General features: G+C 38.7%; 1 protein-coding gene across 1 annotated transcript; it reads left to right on the top strand.

Annotated features, from left to right (window-relative positions):
* Window positions 1-2,880: 2,880 nt before the first annotated feature.
* On the top strand, window positions 2,881-5,038 carry LOC115693563 (uncharacterized). Its single transcript, XM_056307423.1, has 5 exons — window positions 2,881-3,060; window positions 3,115-3,243; window positions 3,807-3,869; window positions 4,137-4,193; window positions 4,643-5,038. Exons 1-5 carry the CDS (start codon window positions 2,881-2,883, stop codon window positions 5,036-5,038), a joined length of 825 nt encoding a protein of 274 aa, XP_056163398.1.
* The last annotated feature ends 8,267 nt before the right edge of the window (window positions 5,039-13,305 follow it).

Genomic DNA, 13,305 nt, shown 5'->3' with positions numbered 1-13,305 from the left:
ATTTCTCTCACTTAACCCACTTTTCTCTTAATGTAATTTATCTAATGGAGGATAGAATACAAGCGTTCATTCTCTTGCGCGTGGAGAGAGGACCAGACTCTATTTATACATGCTATTAACAGGTGCCTTCCATCAAAGCACATTCCATTTTGGAAGAATCATACTTCTTCGTAGCCAATACGGTTATTATAGCATTTAAATAATTATTAAATTATTAATTTAATAACATCATGTGGGCCACAATTATTCTTACATGGTGATGACCGATGAGCCCTGAATTAATGGGTCCTTCCCCTGCTTTGATGGGACGAGCACCTCATTTTGGACTTGGGGAAATCTTTGGACACTTTGCATTTGGACACGAAGAAATCATAAAAACCGGAGGATTCACTCGACAGACACCTTTGATCATCTCCGTTTCAATCTCTCTATCTCTCGTTGAACTTCTTGGAGAGGAAAAGTCAGATTTCAGTAGCTATTTTGGTTGCAACGTCCACGTGCCTAATGTTACCTACCTGCATACACACATTTATATGCGTTTTGTTTAATCGGTTTGTCTCTCGTTAAATGTCTCTCCTTTTTGGAATTGTTGTTATATATATTATGAAGGAGGATTGCTCTCGGCACATCTCAATCATTAGATGCATGAGACAGTTATGCACTAAATATCTTATTTTGATTATGCTCGCTAACTCAATTTTCCTGAGAGGAGAAGCAATTTAATCTATAAAAATTATCTTATAAATCAATAGTTCATCATTAATTGACACTCCGAAAATCAGGCAAAGATTTTTCTTTCTTTTGCTTAAATTTTTCTCAATTTAAAATATTTGTACAGGTGATTTATTTGTTGTTTTTTTATTTACACCCTGATGAGATCTCCCCAAAAAGCAAGTGAATTTTTCTCTTAACTTAATTAAAACACAGTTGATTCCACATCTAGTTGTTGTAATACCTTTCACATTATAGACCTATTACGCTATGCATTACATGGCTTGCTTGTTTGCAATAATTATGGTTGCGTTTACAATCTTCATCGTAACCAAAACTAAAATAACTATTAAATAGAGCGTCATATAATAGTATAGCGAATCCATTACAATGTAAATGTAACAGAGTGCCCCTTATATTTCCCCTTCTCTCTTTCCTTTCTATTTAATTAAAAAATAAATCTATAACGTTACAAAATGATTAAGATCATAATTATGAGGATATAACTATCTTATGTAAATAAAAGATAGTAGAATTATCGATATTAAATACTCAGTAAACTTGGTACTTCGATAGTCTATATAACCACATTAATCACGACGAAAAAACAATAGTTTTTGGTACACGATGAATGAAAATTGTGTTAACAGAGCTTATAAATTAAATTTTGTAACAAAGATTATAAATTGAAAATATGGTCAATTTTGATGTTGGTTCAAGTGGCTCAATGTGCACATCATTGGAGCGAGCCAATTAGGATGACATGTGGTGATTTAGACGCGAGAATGGGCATAATTTGCAACGGGTGTTATCTTTATCGTAACAGTGGGAAATTGAGCTTTTTTTGACGTTTGAAAGATCATGTTTTTTTTGTCCCAAATGCAAAAGAGCGGCCTTTATTTTGGGACTTTTCGAAAGGTTGTGCTCGTAAACGTACGTGGGTGCACGTGAGGAATGGGGGGATATGGGATGTTAGAAACATTTACTAAACTCCTTTTTACTTGATTGTACTTGTCAAGAGTTAAGACATGTTAATCATGAAGATAGCCGCATTTGCAGAAATACTAATTTAAATGCTTCATTTGTGGTTTTGACACACTTATACGCTATGGAATAATAGTGCATTGCGATGACATGTTTGATTATTTTAACCCGATTTTTTCAATCTATATTAATTCCTTGATTCATTTTTAAACTCTATCATTCTGAGCAGGTTAAGCTTTCTATGGAAGCTGCAAAATAGGCTGAGCGTGATGCCTCCCAAGGGTTATTTATGGTACTTTAAATTTTTTTAAGATAGGCTTCGTTTACATTCAGGGTATTTATAACTTGCCATGTCATTGTACTCCCATGTCATTAAGAATGCGACATGTGTCAAGTGGGGGGCTCACTTTTTTATTTTCTCACTCTCTCTCCTTTGAAACCTCCGAGCGTTGTCTCCCTCGTGCTGCTCTTCGGGAATTCCGGACTCCAGGCCAAATCCAACCACACTCAATGCTTTTTCTTTAGCAGTGGCACAATCTCTCTCCCGATTTAGTATTGAAAAGTCAATGTGACTCGTGTGCCGGAGGGAAACGAAGAGAAAGAAACGAAAACGAAAAAGAAAAAGAAAAAGAAAAAGTCTAGTAAAAAAAAGTGGGATGATATATTTTCAGGATTGGATTTCATATTCGAATAATCCTCTTAATAGTAAGAAAGTTGGCTTTTTAGCTATGGGCCTAGAAAAAGAAAAATTGGGATAAGACCCTATAGGATCTCCCCCTTTCAAAATCGGACGTGAAAGTTTCCTTTCATCCGGCTCTAAGTAGTTATCTTCCTATAAACGATATGAAGGTTAAAAACTGCAAAATCACTAGCCAACTGCAAAATCGTGGCACTAACCTCCTCAATGATTTACGAGTGGATAAACACTAGCAAGCTTTTCTGTTCCTGTTGCATATCTGTTAACAAGTTCTTTTTCATTCGAATTCTTTTCTTAAAGATTCTCTTATAGCATGTCGATAGGAGGTTAACGAAACGAAGGAAGAAGAAAATTAGAGAAAACCATCAGTAATGGGGGCCAGGAAATAGATATGTACGACACATTCAGCGAGAATTATTGAGGAAGGCTACCATTATCAGGTAGAGCTCACTCTCATTACTTGCCCAATCCATCCAGTCAACAGCACGATGGGGAATCGGAGGTTCACGCAATTCCCAATGAGAGATGACGAGGAGGACGAGCCTCATCCTAGGAAGCGAGTCTCTTGCTCCTCGAAGAATCCCATGGAGAGCGAGGCCGAGTCCAAGAGCAAGCGCCGGACATTGGTGAAGCTCGTGGACGAGGACAGAGATGGAGGTGAAACTGAGGCTGATCAGAAGGGTGGGCGAGAGGAGAAGAAGAAGGAAGAGGAAGAGGCGAAGGAGGAGGAGGAGGAGGAAGCTGATGAGGATGTGAAGCCGATCGGCGAGTCAGTTAGGTCTTCTGGGAAGGGGACGAAGTGGAGGAGCCATTACAAGGCGTTTGAATACGATGGAAATCAATACGAGCTGGTGAGTATTTGCTCTTTTATTAATTTTCCCTCGGCGATTCTACATTGGCTGGGTCGTTGCTTTTCTCTCTCTTGTTTTCGTTTCAGGTTGGTTCTCAGGATTTTACCTTACCTTTTTCTTTGTTTTAGTGGAAAATATTGCTTCACTATGATTTATTGGGTTCCTTTGGTCTATATGATCACTTAGGCTCCGTAATTTGCTGAAAGATATATGTTTTGCTGTCGTTAATTTAGTCAAATATTGTTATCATGTTTTTCGTTTTCACTTCAGAACACCTGGTGGCATTCATTTGTATGTTTGTTCATTCTTGTTTGACATTGTAACGTCGACAAATGCATGCTCGGCTTTCCCCAAGAAAATATTCCCAATGAATTGGCAATTGAATTCCATCTCCTTTTCCATAGGATCTAATCCAGGATTAATGCTTAGACAACTTAATGTTATGATGCTCTTTGGAAAAATCTTTACCTCTCCCCTTTAAGCAAAGTTGGAATTCTTTATTTTCCTTCTTCTTCAAACTTTTGTTTAACTTTTCTTGTTATCATACTGTGGCTATCATTCAGGAGGATACTGTACTTCTGGTCCCCGAGGATAAACATGAAAAACCGTATGTGGCTATCATCAAGGTAACTATATGGTGCCTCCATTTTTGTTCAGTGCCTCCCTATCTTACTGTGTAGGCTGAGAAACTCATTCCAAGTTATGTGAAAAGTATTAGGGATCATGCTAATCCAATTTAAATTTTCACCACTTTCCTTCTTAATAGTTATCATTGTGAGTTAGCATTATATTGGAAGTTCTAATGAACGATACCTTGTTGAACAACAATACGGAATCTTGAACAATGTCAAACATTATCATGCAATAAGGATTCGTGATGCTTTGGATGTTAGGTGTGTATCAAGGAGTTCTACAGGTACTGCGTTAGGTTCAACCTGCAGGTTTTTGTGGTTCTTGAAGAATCTGATTAATGGTAGTATAGAACATATTAGTTAAGGATTGGGTTTTGAATTCCCTATGAGTTCAATCAGAAGAGTGGATGTCGGGTCTTTTGGTCATCCTTATGACTACGGTCTTGTTCAAGAACTTCATCCTCCAGGGATCGCTACATCACGAAGCATAGTGTGAATTTTTATGTTATGCTTGCTGCATTGGCGGTGTTCAAGTTTCTCCCACTTTCAACCATAACGAATGATGATATATATCTCTCCGTCTCCTTTATTTATTCTTCAGCTCCCTCCGTAGGGGTTTTTGTTCCGTGAGCTTTGGTCTTCTTCCTAGGTAAATATTTATGCATTATGGTGGTTGATTTTTTTTTTATTACTTGAATTTTACCTTTTTCTCTTTATTATATTGTAAAAACTTTGTTTCTTTGATAACTGTCGATTTGATTATATAGGATATTGCACAAACCACAACTCGATGCACGATGGTTACTGTGCAATGGTTCTACAGACCTGAAGAGGCAAAGAAAAAAGGAGGTGGGAGTTGGCAGTCACGTGACATTAGAGAGCTTTTTTATAGTTTCCATCGGGACGAGGTTCCTGCAGATTTGGTGATGCATAAGTGTGTGGTACACTACATTCCAATCCACAAGCAACTCCCTCATCGAAAACAAAATCCTGGTTTCATAGTGCAACAGGTTTATGACACTTTTAAAAAGAAGCTATGGAAGTTGATCGACAAGGATTATAAAGACAAAAAGCAACGTGAGATAGATCTTCTCCTTCAGAAAACCTTTCAACGATTGGGAGATCTCCCAGATATCGATATAGCGGATGCTCACACTAATTAGGAAGATGAGTTGAATTGTTCAAGTATGAAGTGGCCCCTAGTTCAGAGTTTACCAAAGATCTGAGATTGGATTGATTGGATACTTCGTCACCAGCAAACACTATTGAGAAATAAGGAAGATGCAGACGCTACTAAGAAATGGAAGATGCAGAGAGAAAGAGAGTATCTGAAGAATCGAGTTCGGTCAAGATTCAATTATTGATCGCGACACTTTGAGAAACTTCAGAGAGCACTTAATATTGACTTCTACTCTTTTTGTTTTTCAATTTTTTTTTAATAATACTATCTGTGAGATGACTTCTATTTAACTTGTGCTTCTTGATGTCTTTTAAAATATAGCCACAGAGATGCACACTTATTGCGTTTATCCAAGAAAGAGACATTCCAAAATTATGTAAAATCACCCTTATTAAGAAATATTTGAATCAAAGAAATTGATAAAAACACATAATGATAAGTTGAAATTGTACACATATATAGAGAGAGAAAAAAAGGTGAACAAAATTTTCAAATACACCAATAACTCTTACCACGTTACATGGGAGGGATTGCTACGACTGGTAATGATATGCAACTATGATTCAATTTGTTGTTTTATCCCGCACACAAAAAATTGAGTACTAATAGCTCTTATTTATATTTTGAAGAAAAAGAAGAAAATATAATTTTTGAAATAAAATACTATTTTGGCGTAAAAATCTTCTCTCCACTAATTTTAAATTAGATATACTAAGAATTACTTTCATGATTACAATAATAAAAAAATTGCTATTTTAAAACAATAATTATCTGTTAGTTTTTATTTTTGAAGTAATTGCTTTTGCACATAATTAATTAAACAGTTTTTAGATGAAAATTTATTTTTCTAATTTGAAAATCAAAAGAGTTGTTAAATAAACTTAACCATACCACCTCTGGCGGAGATTATTTTTCTTTTTCTATTTTTTCCGTTTAATGATCAGGTGGTGTACGAACTGACGTTGGTGCATCTTAATTGATCTGCTACTACGTACGATCTTAAGAATGCCCCCTCGTACTCAAGCGGTGCATTCATGATAGCAAAGCAATGCAAATCTTTCATTTTTAAGATAAATGTGTCATTTCTATGTATGTCCTGCATTATTTCTAAGAAAATTACGAGATAAAGCAAAACTGGACTATTTTTCACTATCAAACTATTGCGATAACAAAGTAAACAGAATTGAACTAAGAACAACAATATCACGCCGACGAAGATCCACGTGAAGCAATAAAAAAAACGCATGACAAACAAAAGATTACAATAGTTTTTTTTTGGTAACCCAGGGAACCCCCGCGCGGCCGAGTAAACCCTGGGGGCGACACGTGCTAGCCACCACACACGTGCCACCGGTTAAGTCACCCTGCGGCGCCCGGGATTCGAACACTCAACCTTTTGCGAGAGGAAGAGTGCGCGCTCCAGCAGCGCCACCCAGGCGGGTGGTAAAATATTACAATAGTTGATAAGAGAATATTTCAAAAAATATCATATAAAGAAATGGAAATAGATTAATGCTAGAGAGTGCCTCTAGAATCGCTTGTTAAGAGCCATTAATTTGTCCTTTAAATGTTAACTGCGAAAAATCCAATACCCAAGATCTTCATTGCTAGAATCTAGAATACATTAATCAAGTAAAAAAGATTTGCATACCTGTTTTGGAATCCACTGTACTTGATGCGGAATAGCGACGATCTTCATGCAAGGTCTTCTCCTCTATTACCTTTTGTATCACTGGCTCAATGAGATTGCCTCTCACAGATAGCGTTTGCTCCTTATATGAGATAATGTGTGTGTCAAGATTAAAGGAGGGACTTGAACTCTATTTATAAAGTTTTAAACGAGACCGTCTTATCACAGGCCAAGCCTTACTTAGCCCACACTAGCTAGTCCCATATTAGACTAGCGAAGAATCTTTATATTTTATCTTATTAAACCAATTTCGTAAAACGTTAAAATTACAATCTCAATTAATTTAGCCCACATCAGAAAAACTCTTATGTTAAAAATATGAACATTTCTAATCGTTGCTCGGTTGGGGACAAAAATAAAAAGCACGAAGGAACTCAAAAACTATATATCTCATGTGTCATAAGAAAATTATTTATGTAATTAAGGAATTTAATTGTAATGCCATCTTATCCCATCCATTACTTTCTCATACAACACCCAACCTCCATAAACTAAAAGGCCAGACCCACCCAAACACCATAAGCACCATCCCTGCCTGTTGCTTCCCATCGAGTCCACTTGAGAAGCCATTCTTCTCAACATCCTTGTTCATCAAACTCTGGACTTCTCACTCTTTCCATATATCCGCCGAAAATTGCCCCCCAGCGACGGAGCCAGCGGGGACATGGATAACGGGGCCAGTGGCGATTACGAAGAACAAGGAGCGGGCGTCGCACCTAGAAGAATGATTACAGAGAAAGGTACCGAGTGGAGAACTTTGGCCATGATCATTTGGGATCAAACACAGAGCTCAACTAAATTTGTGAAGTGAATTTTTAGGTGCATGTGTACTTTAAAATGTTTTGAGAGGAAAAAGACAATGAGATGGGACCAGAACTTCGACTGATAATAGGGACAGAGAGCAAAGCCAAAGAATGAAAGATGAATGATTTGAGTAACGGCACCGTCCCTTTTAAAAAAGAGACGGTGCCTTCCCTGCCTTTCACTTTCTCAAGAACCCGGTTAAATTGTTTAGCCGGTTTCTTGAAAATTTGGAAGGAAAATATCCCTTAACGGGATAACAGTGAGGTTCCTCATATGCTAAAAAATAAAATAAAGACAGTGAATAACATGAAGAAAATCAATAAAATTCTACAACAATACTAAATTTATTATTGGTAACTATTCACACTATAACCAATTGAGTGACCATGATCAAGAGTTCAAATCAAGCAATCATGGCCTCGAGCTTTGTAGCTCGAAAAGATTTATAGGACATGATGGCTACAAGCTTCGCGACTCGATCCCATGGCCATTGCGAGCTCAAATTAGCGGCCATGGCTACGAGCTCGAGCGGCTATAGAGTCCACAAACTTGAACTTGAACCTTTATGGTTGCCGGAAGCTAGAGCTTGAGCCTGTGATATGGTAGCTGTGATGGAAACCCCATCTCCAACTCTTAATGCTGCTTTCATTTATTTATTTTGTTTAATGTGGCGCCTATTTGGCATCGTATAATTTCTTTGAGCGAATTATAACACGAAACGTATACTCCGGTGTTTGCGCCAACAATTTTGCTATAAATGTCAACAAAAATCGACCGACAAGAGAAAAAGTATAAGGAGACATTTTCTAAAAAGTTAAAGGAGGCTTTTTAACATAAAAAAGATAGAGAGCAATTTTAATTTCCGGACAAAAATAGAGGAATAACATGTGACATTATTTCTTATTTATATGAAGACACCAAAACCTTCCCTTCCACAATTATCAAATCCAATTGCCTACCTCTCACAAAGTGAAAATTGTGGTCAACATGCGACCGCTGGAAATTCAGCATGACCATACCGTATGCTGGCGGGGCTCATCAATTTATATCATGAAACAAATTGGATAACCAGATATCATATTTGTACGGTTTCGAGCTTGCAGCATTATAAGGGATGGGATTCACAGGCAAATTCCACTATTACTTTTTTTATAAGAAATAGATAAGAAAAAATGGAAATATAACAAATAGATTAATGTAAGTTGGATCTCATCATCCCATGGCTTTTTTTATTATTTATTATCCCGATTACCTATTTACCATGACAAAAGATTTTTGGTCCCAAGAGCACCATTACAAATTCAGCATAATGGTCGTTAGGCTAGCCAGACTCAAAATAATATACATCTATCTTGGAGCACCTTCTCCTTTCCAAAAAATTCAATCGATTTTTTTCTTCCGTAAAATATCATTAATCACTTATTTTACAAACATTTCTGAACCTGGAGAAAATGAAAAGTACTTAATTTTTATTTTATCCCCACACATTTCACTTTCAAAATTTGGATATCTTCTATCTTACTACAACTTTCCATAAAAGATGTCGAATACTAAAATATTATTTCTTTTCCACATATATACGGTGTATTTTTATCACTAATTTCTTTCAAGTTTTCTTCTAATGACCTTTTTGAGCTTAAAAGGGTTTGTATATTGACCCAACCCACATCTGACTTGACCCATTGAATTAGAGTTAAAAGATGCGCCATGAGCCCATTTTGCTAGCTCTATCGTTAACTAAGTGTCGTACTTTGACCTATCAAAATAAATCTAAAATCCATATATGACCCGAATTTATTGGAATTGATTATATATGAGTCACTTCAAATTTGAAGATCCTAACTATAATGGATTATAATTTAAAGTCTAAAATAAATGTGCCTAAATGGGTTCTATCTGCTAGGGCTCAGATTCTCTTCTCCCTCGGTCTCTCTCCCTCTTCGCTCTCTCTTCGCTTGCGAGTCGCCGCTTTCACTTCCTCCAGCCTAGCTCCAGATGCCTCCAGCTCGTGCCTCGGTCTCTTGTTTGATGCTTGAGTTCTTCAATCTGCTTCACCGATTTGGAAATCTCGGCATTCTTGGAGCAAATCAGGCCCTTAAGCACGGGGACGAGGGGCGCCATCTCTCGTACGAGCTTGTGCTCGAGGAGCGACGTGCTCGCAGAGGTCTTAGACAAAGCGAAGGAGGTCGGAGATGTCCAGCGGGCGAGGTTGGACCTGGGCAAAGGAGCATGGGAAATAGGCGCCGAATTGTCTCCGACTATAACTGACAAAGGCAAACGCCCAAAAAAACAGAAATAGTGTGCCATATCAGCGCCTCCGGATACGCAACAACAAGGGCCAAACATAAAAAGCATAAGAACAAGCGCAAAATCGGAAGCAGCTTCGAACATAGGCGAGATAAGTTTCAGCGCTTACATGTACTGATTTAATGGCGGAGGATAGGGAAATGGTATCTGGTGATTTACAAGGGCCTGCTTATCATTAAAGCCGCAATCTCCACAGCCCATGGTCTCTTTCACACGTAAAAAGAGGCTCTCTCTCTCTAGCTTTCTCTCTTTAAAATCTCCCGGGGAAAGAGTAAAATAAAAAAAAAGGAGTGACTTATATGGGTGGATTTAAGTTGGGCGTGGACCTTTTAAATTGTTAGAAAATAAATAGATTAATGTGAGTTAAATGGCTGAATTTGAACCGAATAACCCATCCAAATCGATAGGGATCGAATCAACCAAAATCGAAAATCCAAAAATTATTGGATTAAAGTCGATTAAAGTCACTATTAAATCGGTGAAATAGATTTCTTTTTTTTCTGGTCGAACAGTGAATTAGGGTTTGGCATGCGAACATAAATTTTATGTTGGTAAATATGTTAAAATAAATAAAGAAAAATGTATCCAGCCCAAAGACTAACATGGACGCCATTCTCATCGTCTTCCCAAGCGCGCAGAGAGAGAGAGAGAGAGAGAGAGAGAGAGAGAGAGAGAGAGAGAGAGAGAGAGAGAGAGAGAGAGAGTGAGTGGGGAGAGAAGTTTCAGAGAGTTGCACAGACAGCATCCTGACCAAAATGGCGTCTTCTTATTGCAATCGCTTCTACCCCAACAAGCCCGAGTTCGCTGCTCGCAGGATCGAGGCCATTGGCTATCAGGTCGGTCATCAGCTCTCCGAAAGGTACGTTCCTGATCGGTTTTTGCTTCCCGACGAATGATTCGATTAGTGCCTCGAACAGTGTATCCGATAGGGTTTACTATTAGCTACGGTGATCTCAATTGCTTCTTGCATTGATGCGTCAGTGTGCTGATTCGTGTTTCCTTCTGTTTCTATTTGCTCAAGTGAGATTCTTGTGGTGAGATCGAGTGCCCTAAAGTCAGTATTTTTCTGGATATATCAGTGAATTGGTATGTTTATAGTGAGACTACTTTAGTCCTTAGGTCTGTGCGCTTTGAGTGAGGATTTGTTGGAGAAAGATACGATTTTATCTTTAATCTTGAGTTGAATTGATTCAAGCAAGGATACTCGGAAATAAAGTAGGAGAGTGTAATCGTTGTAATCTTATTTATTCTTTCCTTTTTTGTATGATAAATGCATATATGTACAAAGTGAAGGTAGAGAAAAAAAATAAGATGAAAAAATTGCCCCAAAATACGTCTTCATCGTCCTCGTTTCTCAACATGGTATCAGAGCCCTAGGTTTTGATCCTTGGGGTACTGTACTCGTTTTTTTTTTGGGCTCACTTTCTTTCTCTATTGCGCCGTCCGGCGTGCGTCTTACCCGATCTTCTTCATCTTTGACACGCGATTGAACTTGGATCCATGTCGGATCAGAACCCTACCGGAACAATGATTCCCCACCAGAACCAGGGGGGAATTCGACCACGGAAGCTCTTTTGGAGAATCTGACTGCCAAATTAACTCAGATTCTCACTCAGAACCAGACGAACCCTCCTCCTCCATCACCAACACCGCAGAATGATTCGGTTTCTTCTCAGATTGTGATTAAATTGGATGGAGCGAATTATGGATTGTGGTCTCAAGTTGTTGAGATGTACATCACTGGCAAAGACAAACTGGGATATATCAACGGAGACCTTCCTCAGCCACTGCCTACAGATCTTGGCTTTCGGAGGTGGAAAACAGAAGACTCGACTGTGAAAGGGTGGCTTATCAACTCCATGGATCCAGCGTTGATTGGCAATTTCATTCGCTTCCCAACAGCGAAATCCGTCTGGGATACAGTTGCAACGACTTTCTTTGACGGAACGGATGCCTCTCAGGTTTATGACTTGAAGAGGCGTGTTGCTCGGATGCGACAAGGAGGAGGATCAATTGAGGCGCATTACAACAACCTGCATGGTTTGTGGAGAGAAATTGATTTTCGCCGCCCGAATCCGATGGTTTGCCCTGTTGATATCGAGCGATATAATTCAACTATTCAGGAAGATCGGGTCTATATCTTCCTTGACGGGTTGGATGACCGCTTGGATAAAGTTCGAGCAGACGTGCTTCAAATGCAGCCTTTTCCCACAGTTGAGCAGGCCTATGCTCGTGTCCGACAGGAAGACATACAGCAGAGTGTGATGCTATCACACGGAGATACCACACACCCATCTGCAGCTATGGTGTCTCAAGGAGGCAAGACGGGATTGCAGATCTTCGATCGAACTCGGGACATACCAGCATTACAAATGACAAAGCCGGGTGGTTTGACAAGAGGAGGTTGACCGGGTGGAGCATCGAGAAGCAAACCATCCTTGACAGCAATTGGTGGCTGCTCTAATTGTGGGAGTGCGAAGCATACCCGGGAGACGTGTTTCAAATTGATTAGGTATCTTGATTGGTGGAAGGAGCTGAAGGCACACAAACAAGTAGAGATTGCAACGAATGGTGAAACAGGGAAGGCATCACTTGTTACCGGGGAGGCTCAGCTATCACTGATGCCACAGGTAGAATCAAACAGTGAATCAATCACTGGAGGTGAAGGTAATTATGGTCATGCTTTCATTAGTAATTCTCGAGATAAATGTAGTCAATGGATTATTGACTCAGGTGCAATAGATCATATGACCTTTACAACAGATGATTTTGTCAGTTATACTAAACCAAGGCGGCAGAATATTTCAAATGCTAATGGGATTGTATATCCAGTGACCGGGGCTGGAACTATTGCTATTTCCTCTTCTATATCACTATTGAATACTTTACTTGTGCCATCTTTGTCCACAAAATTAATATCAGTGGGGCAAGCAGATGAAGATTTGAATTGTGTTATCTTGATGTATCCACAATTTTATCTTTTTCAGGATATTCTCACAAAGGAGATAGTTGGGCGTGGTACTAAGAGGGGGGCTCTATTATTTAAATGACTTCAGTTCTGGGAGAGTGCACCAAGTGCGAGGCTTATCTAGTAGCAAAGAGAAGCAAATCTAGCTATGGCATCGCCGATTGGGGCATCCTTCATTTGGCTACATGAAACATTTACTTCTTGAATTATTTTCCAGTTTACCAAATTCAGTTTTTCAATGTCAGACTTGTATTTTGGCCAAAAGCCATCGTGTGCCATTTCCAATCAGTTTGAATAAGAGTAGTGTTGTGTTTTCCTTAGTCCATTCTGATGTTTAGGGGCCTTCTCCCGTTACTGCAGTTTCGGGATATCGCTGCTTTGTTATATTTGTGGATGATTGCACGAGAATGACTTGGCTCTATTTCTTGAAACATAAGGATGAGGTGGCTAATGTTTTTCAGGTATTTCGTAGAATGGTGCA

Source organism: Syzygium oleosum, unplaced genomic scaffold, assembly GCF_021117445.2.
Source record: "Syzygium oleosum isolate NSW1041296 unplaced genomic scaffold, Sole_v2.1 Sole_v2.53, whole genome shotgun sequence".
Classification (NCBI taxonomy): domain Eukaryota; kingdom Viridiplantae; phylum Streptophyta; class Magnoliopsida; order Myrtales; family Myrtaceae; genus Syzygium; species Syzygium oleosum.
Note: the sequence above shows the minus strand (reverse complement) of the source record. Positions and strands in the feature narration are given on the sequence as shown.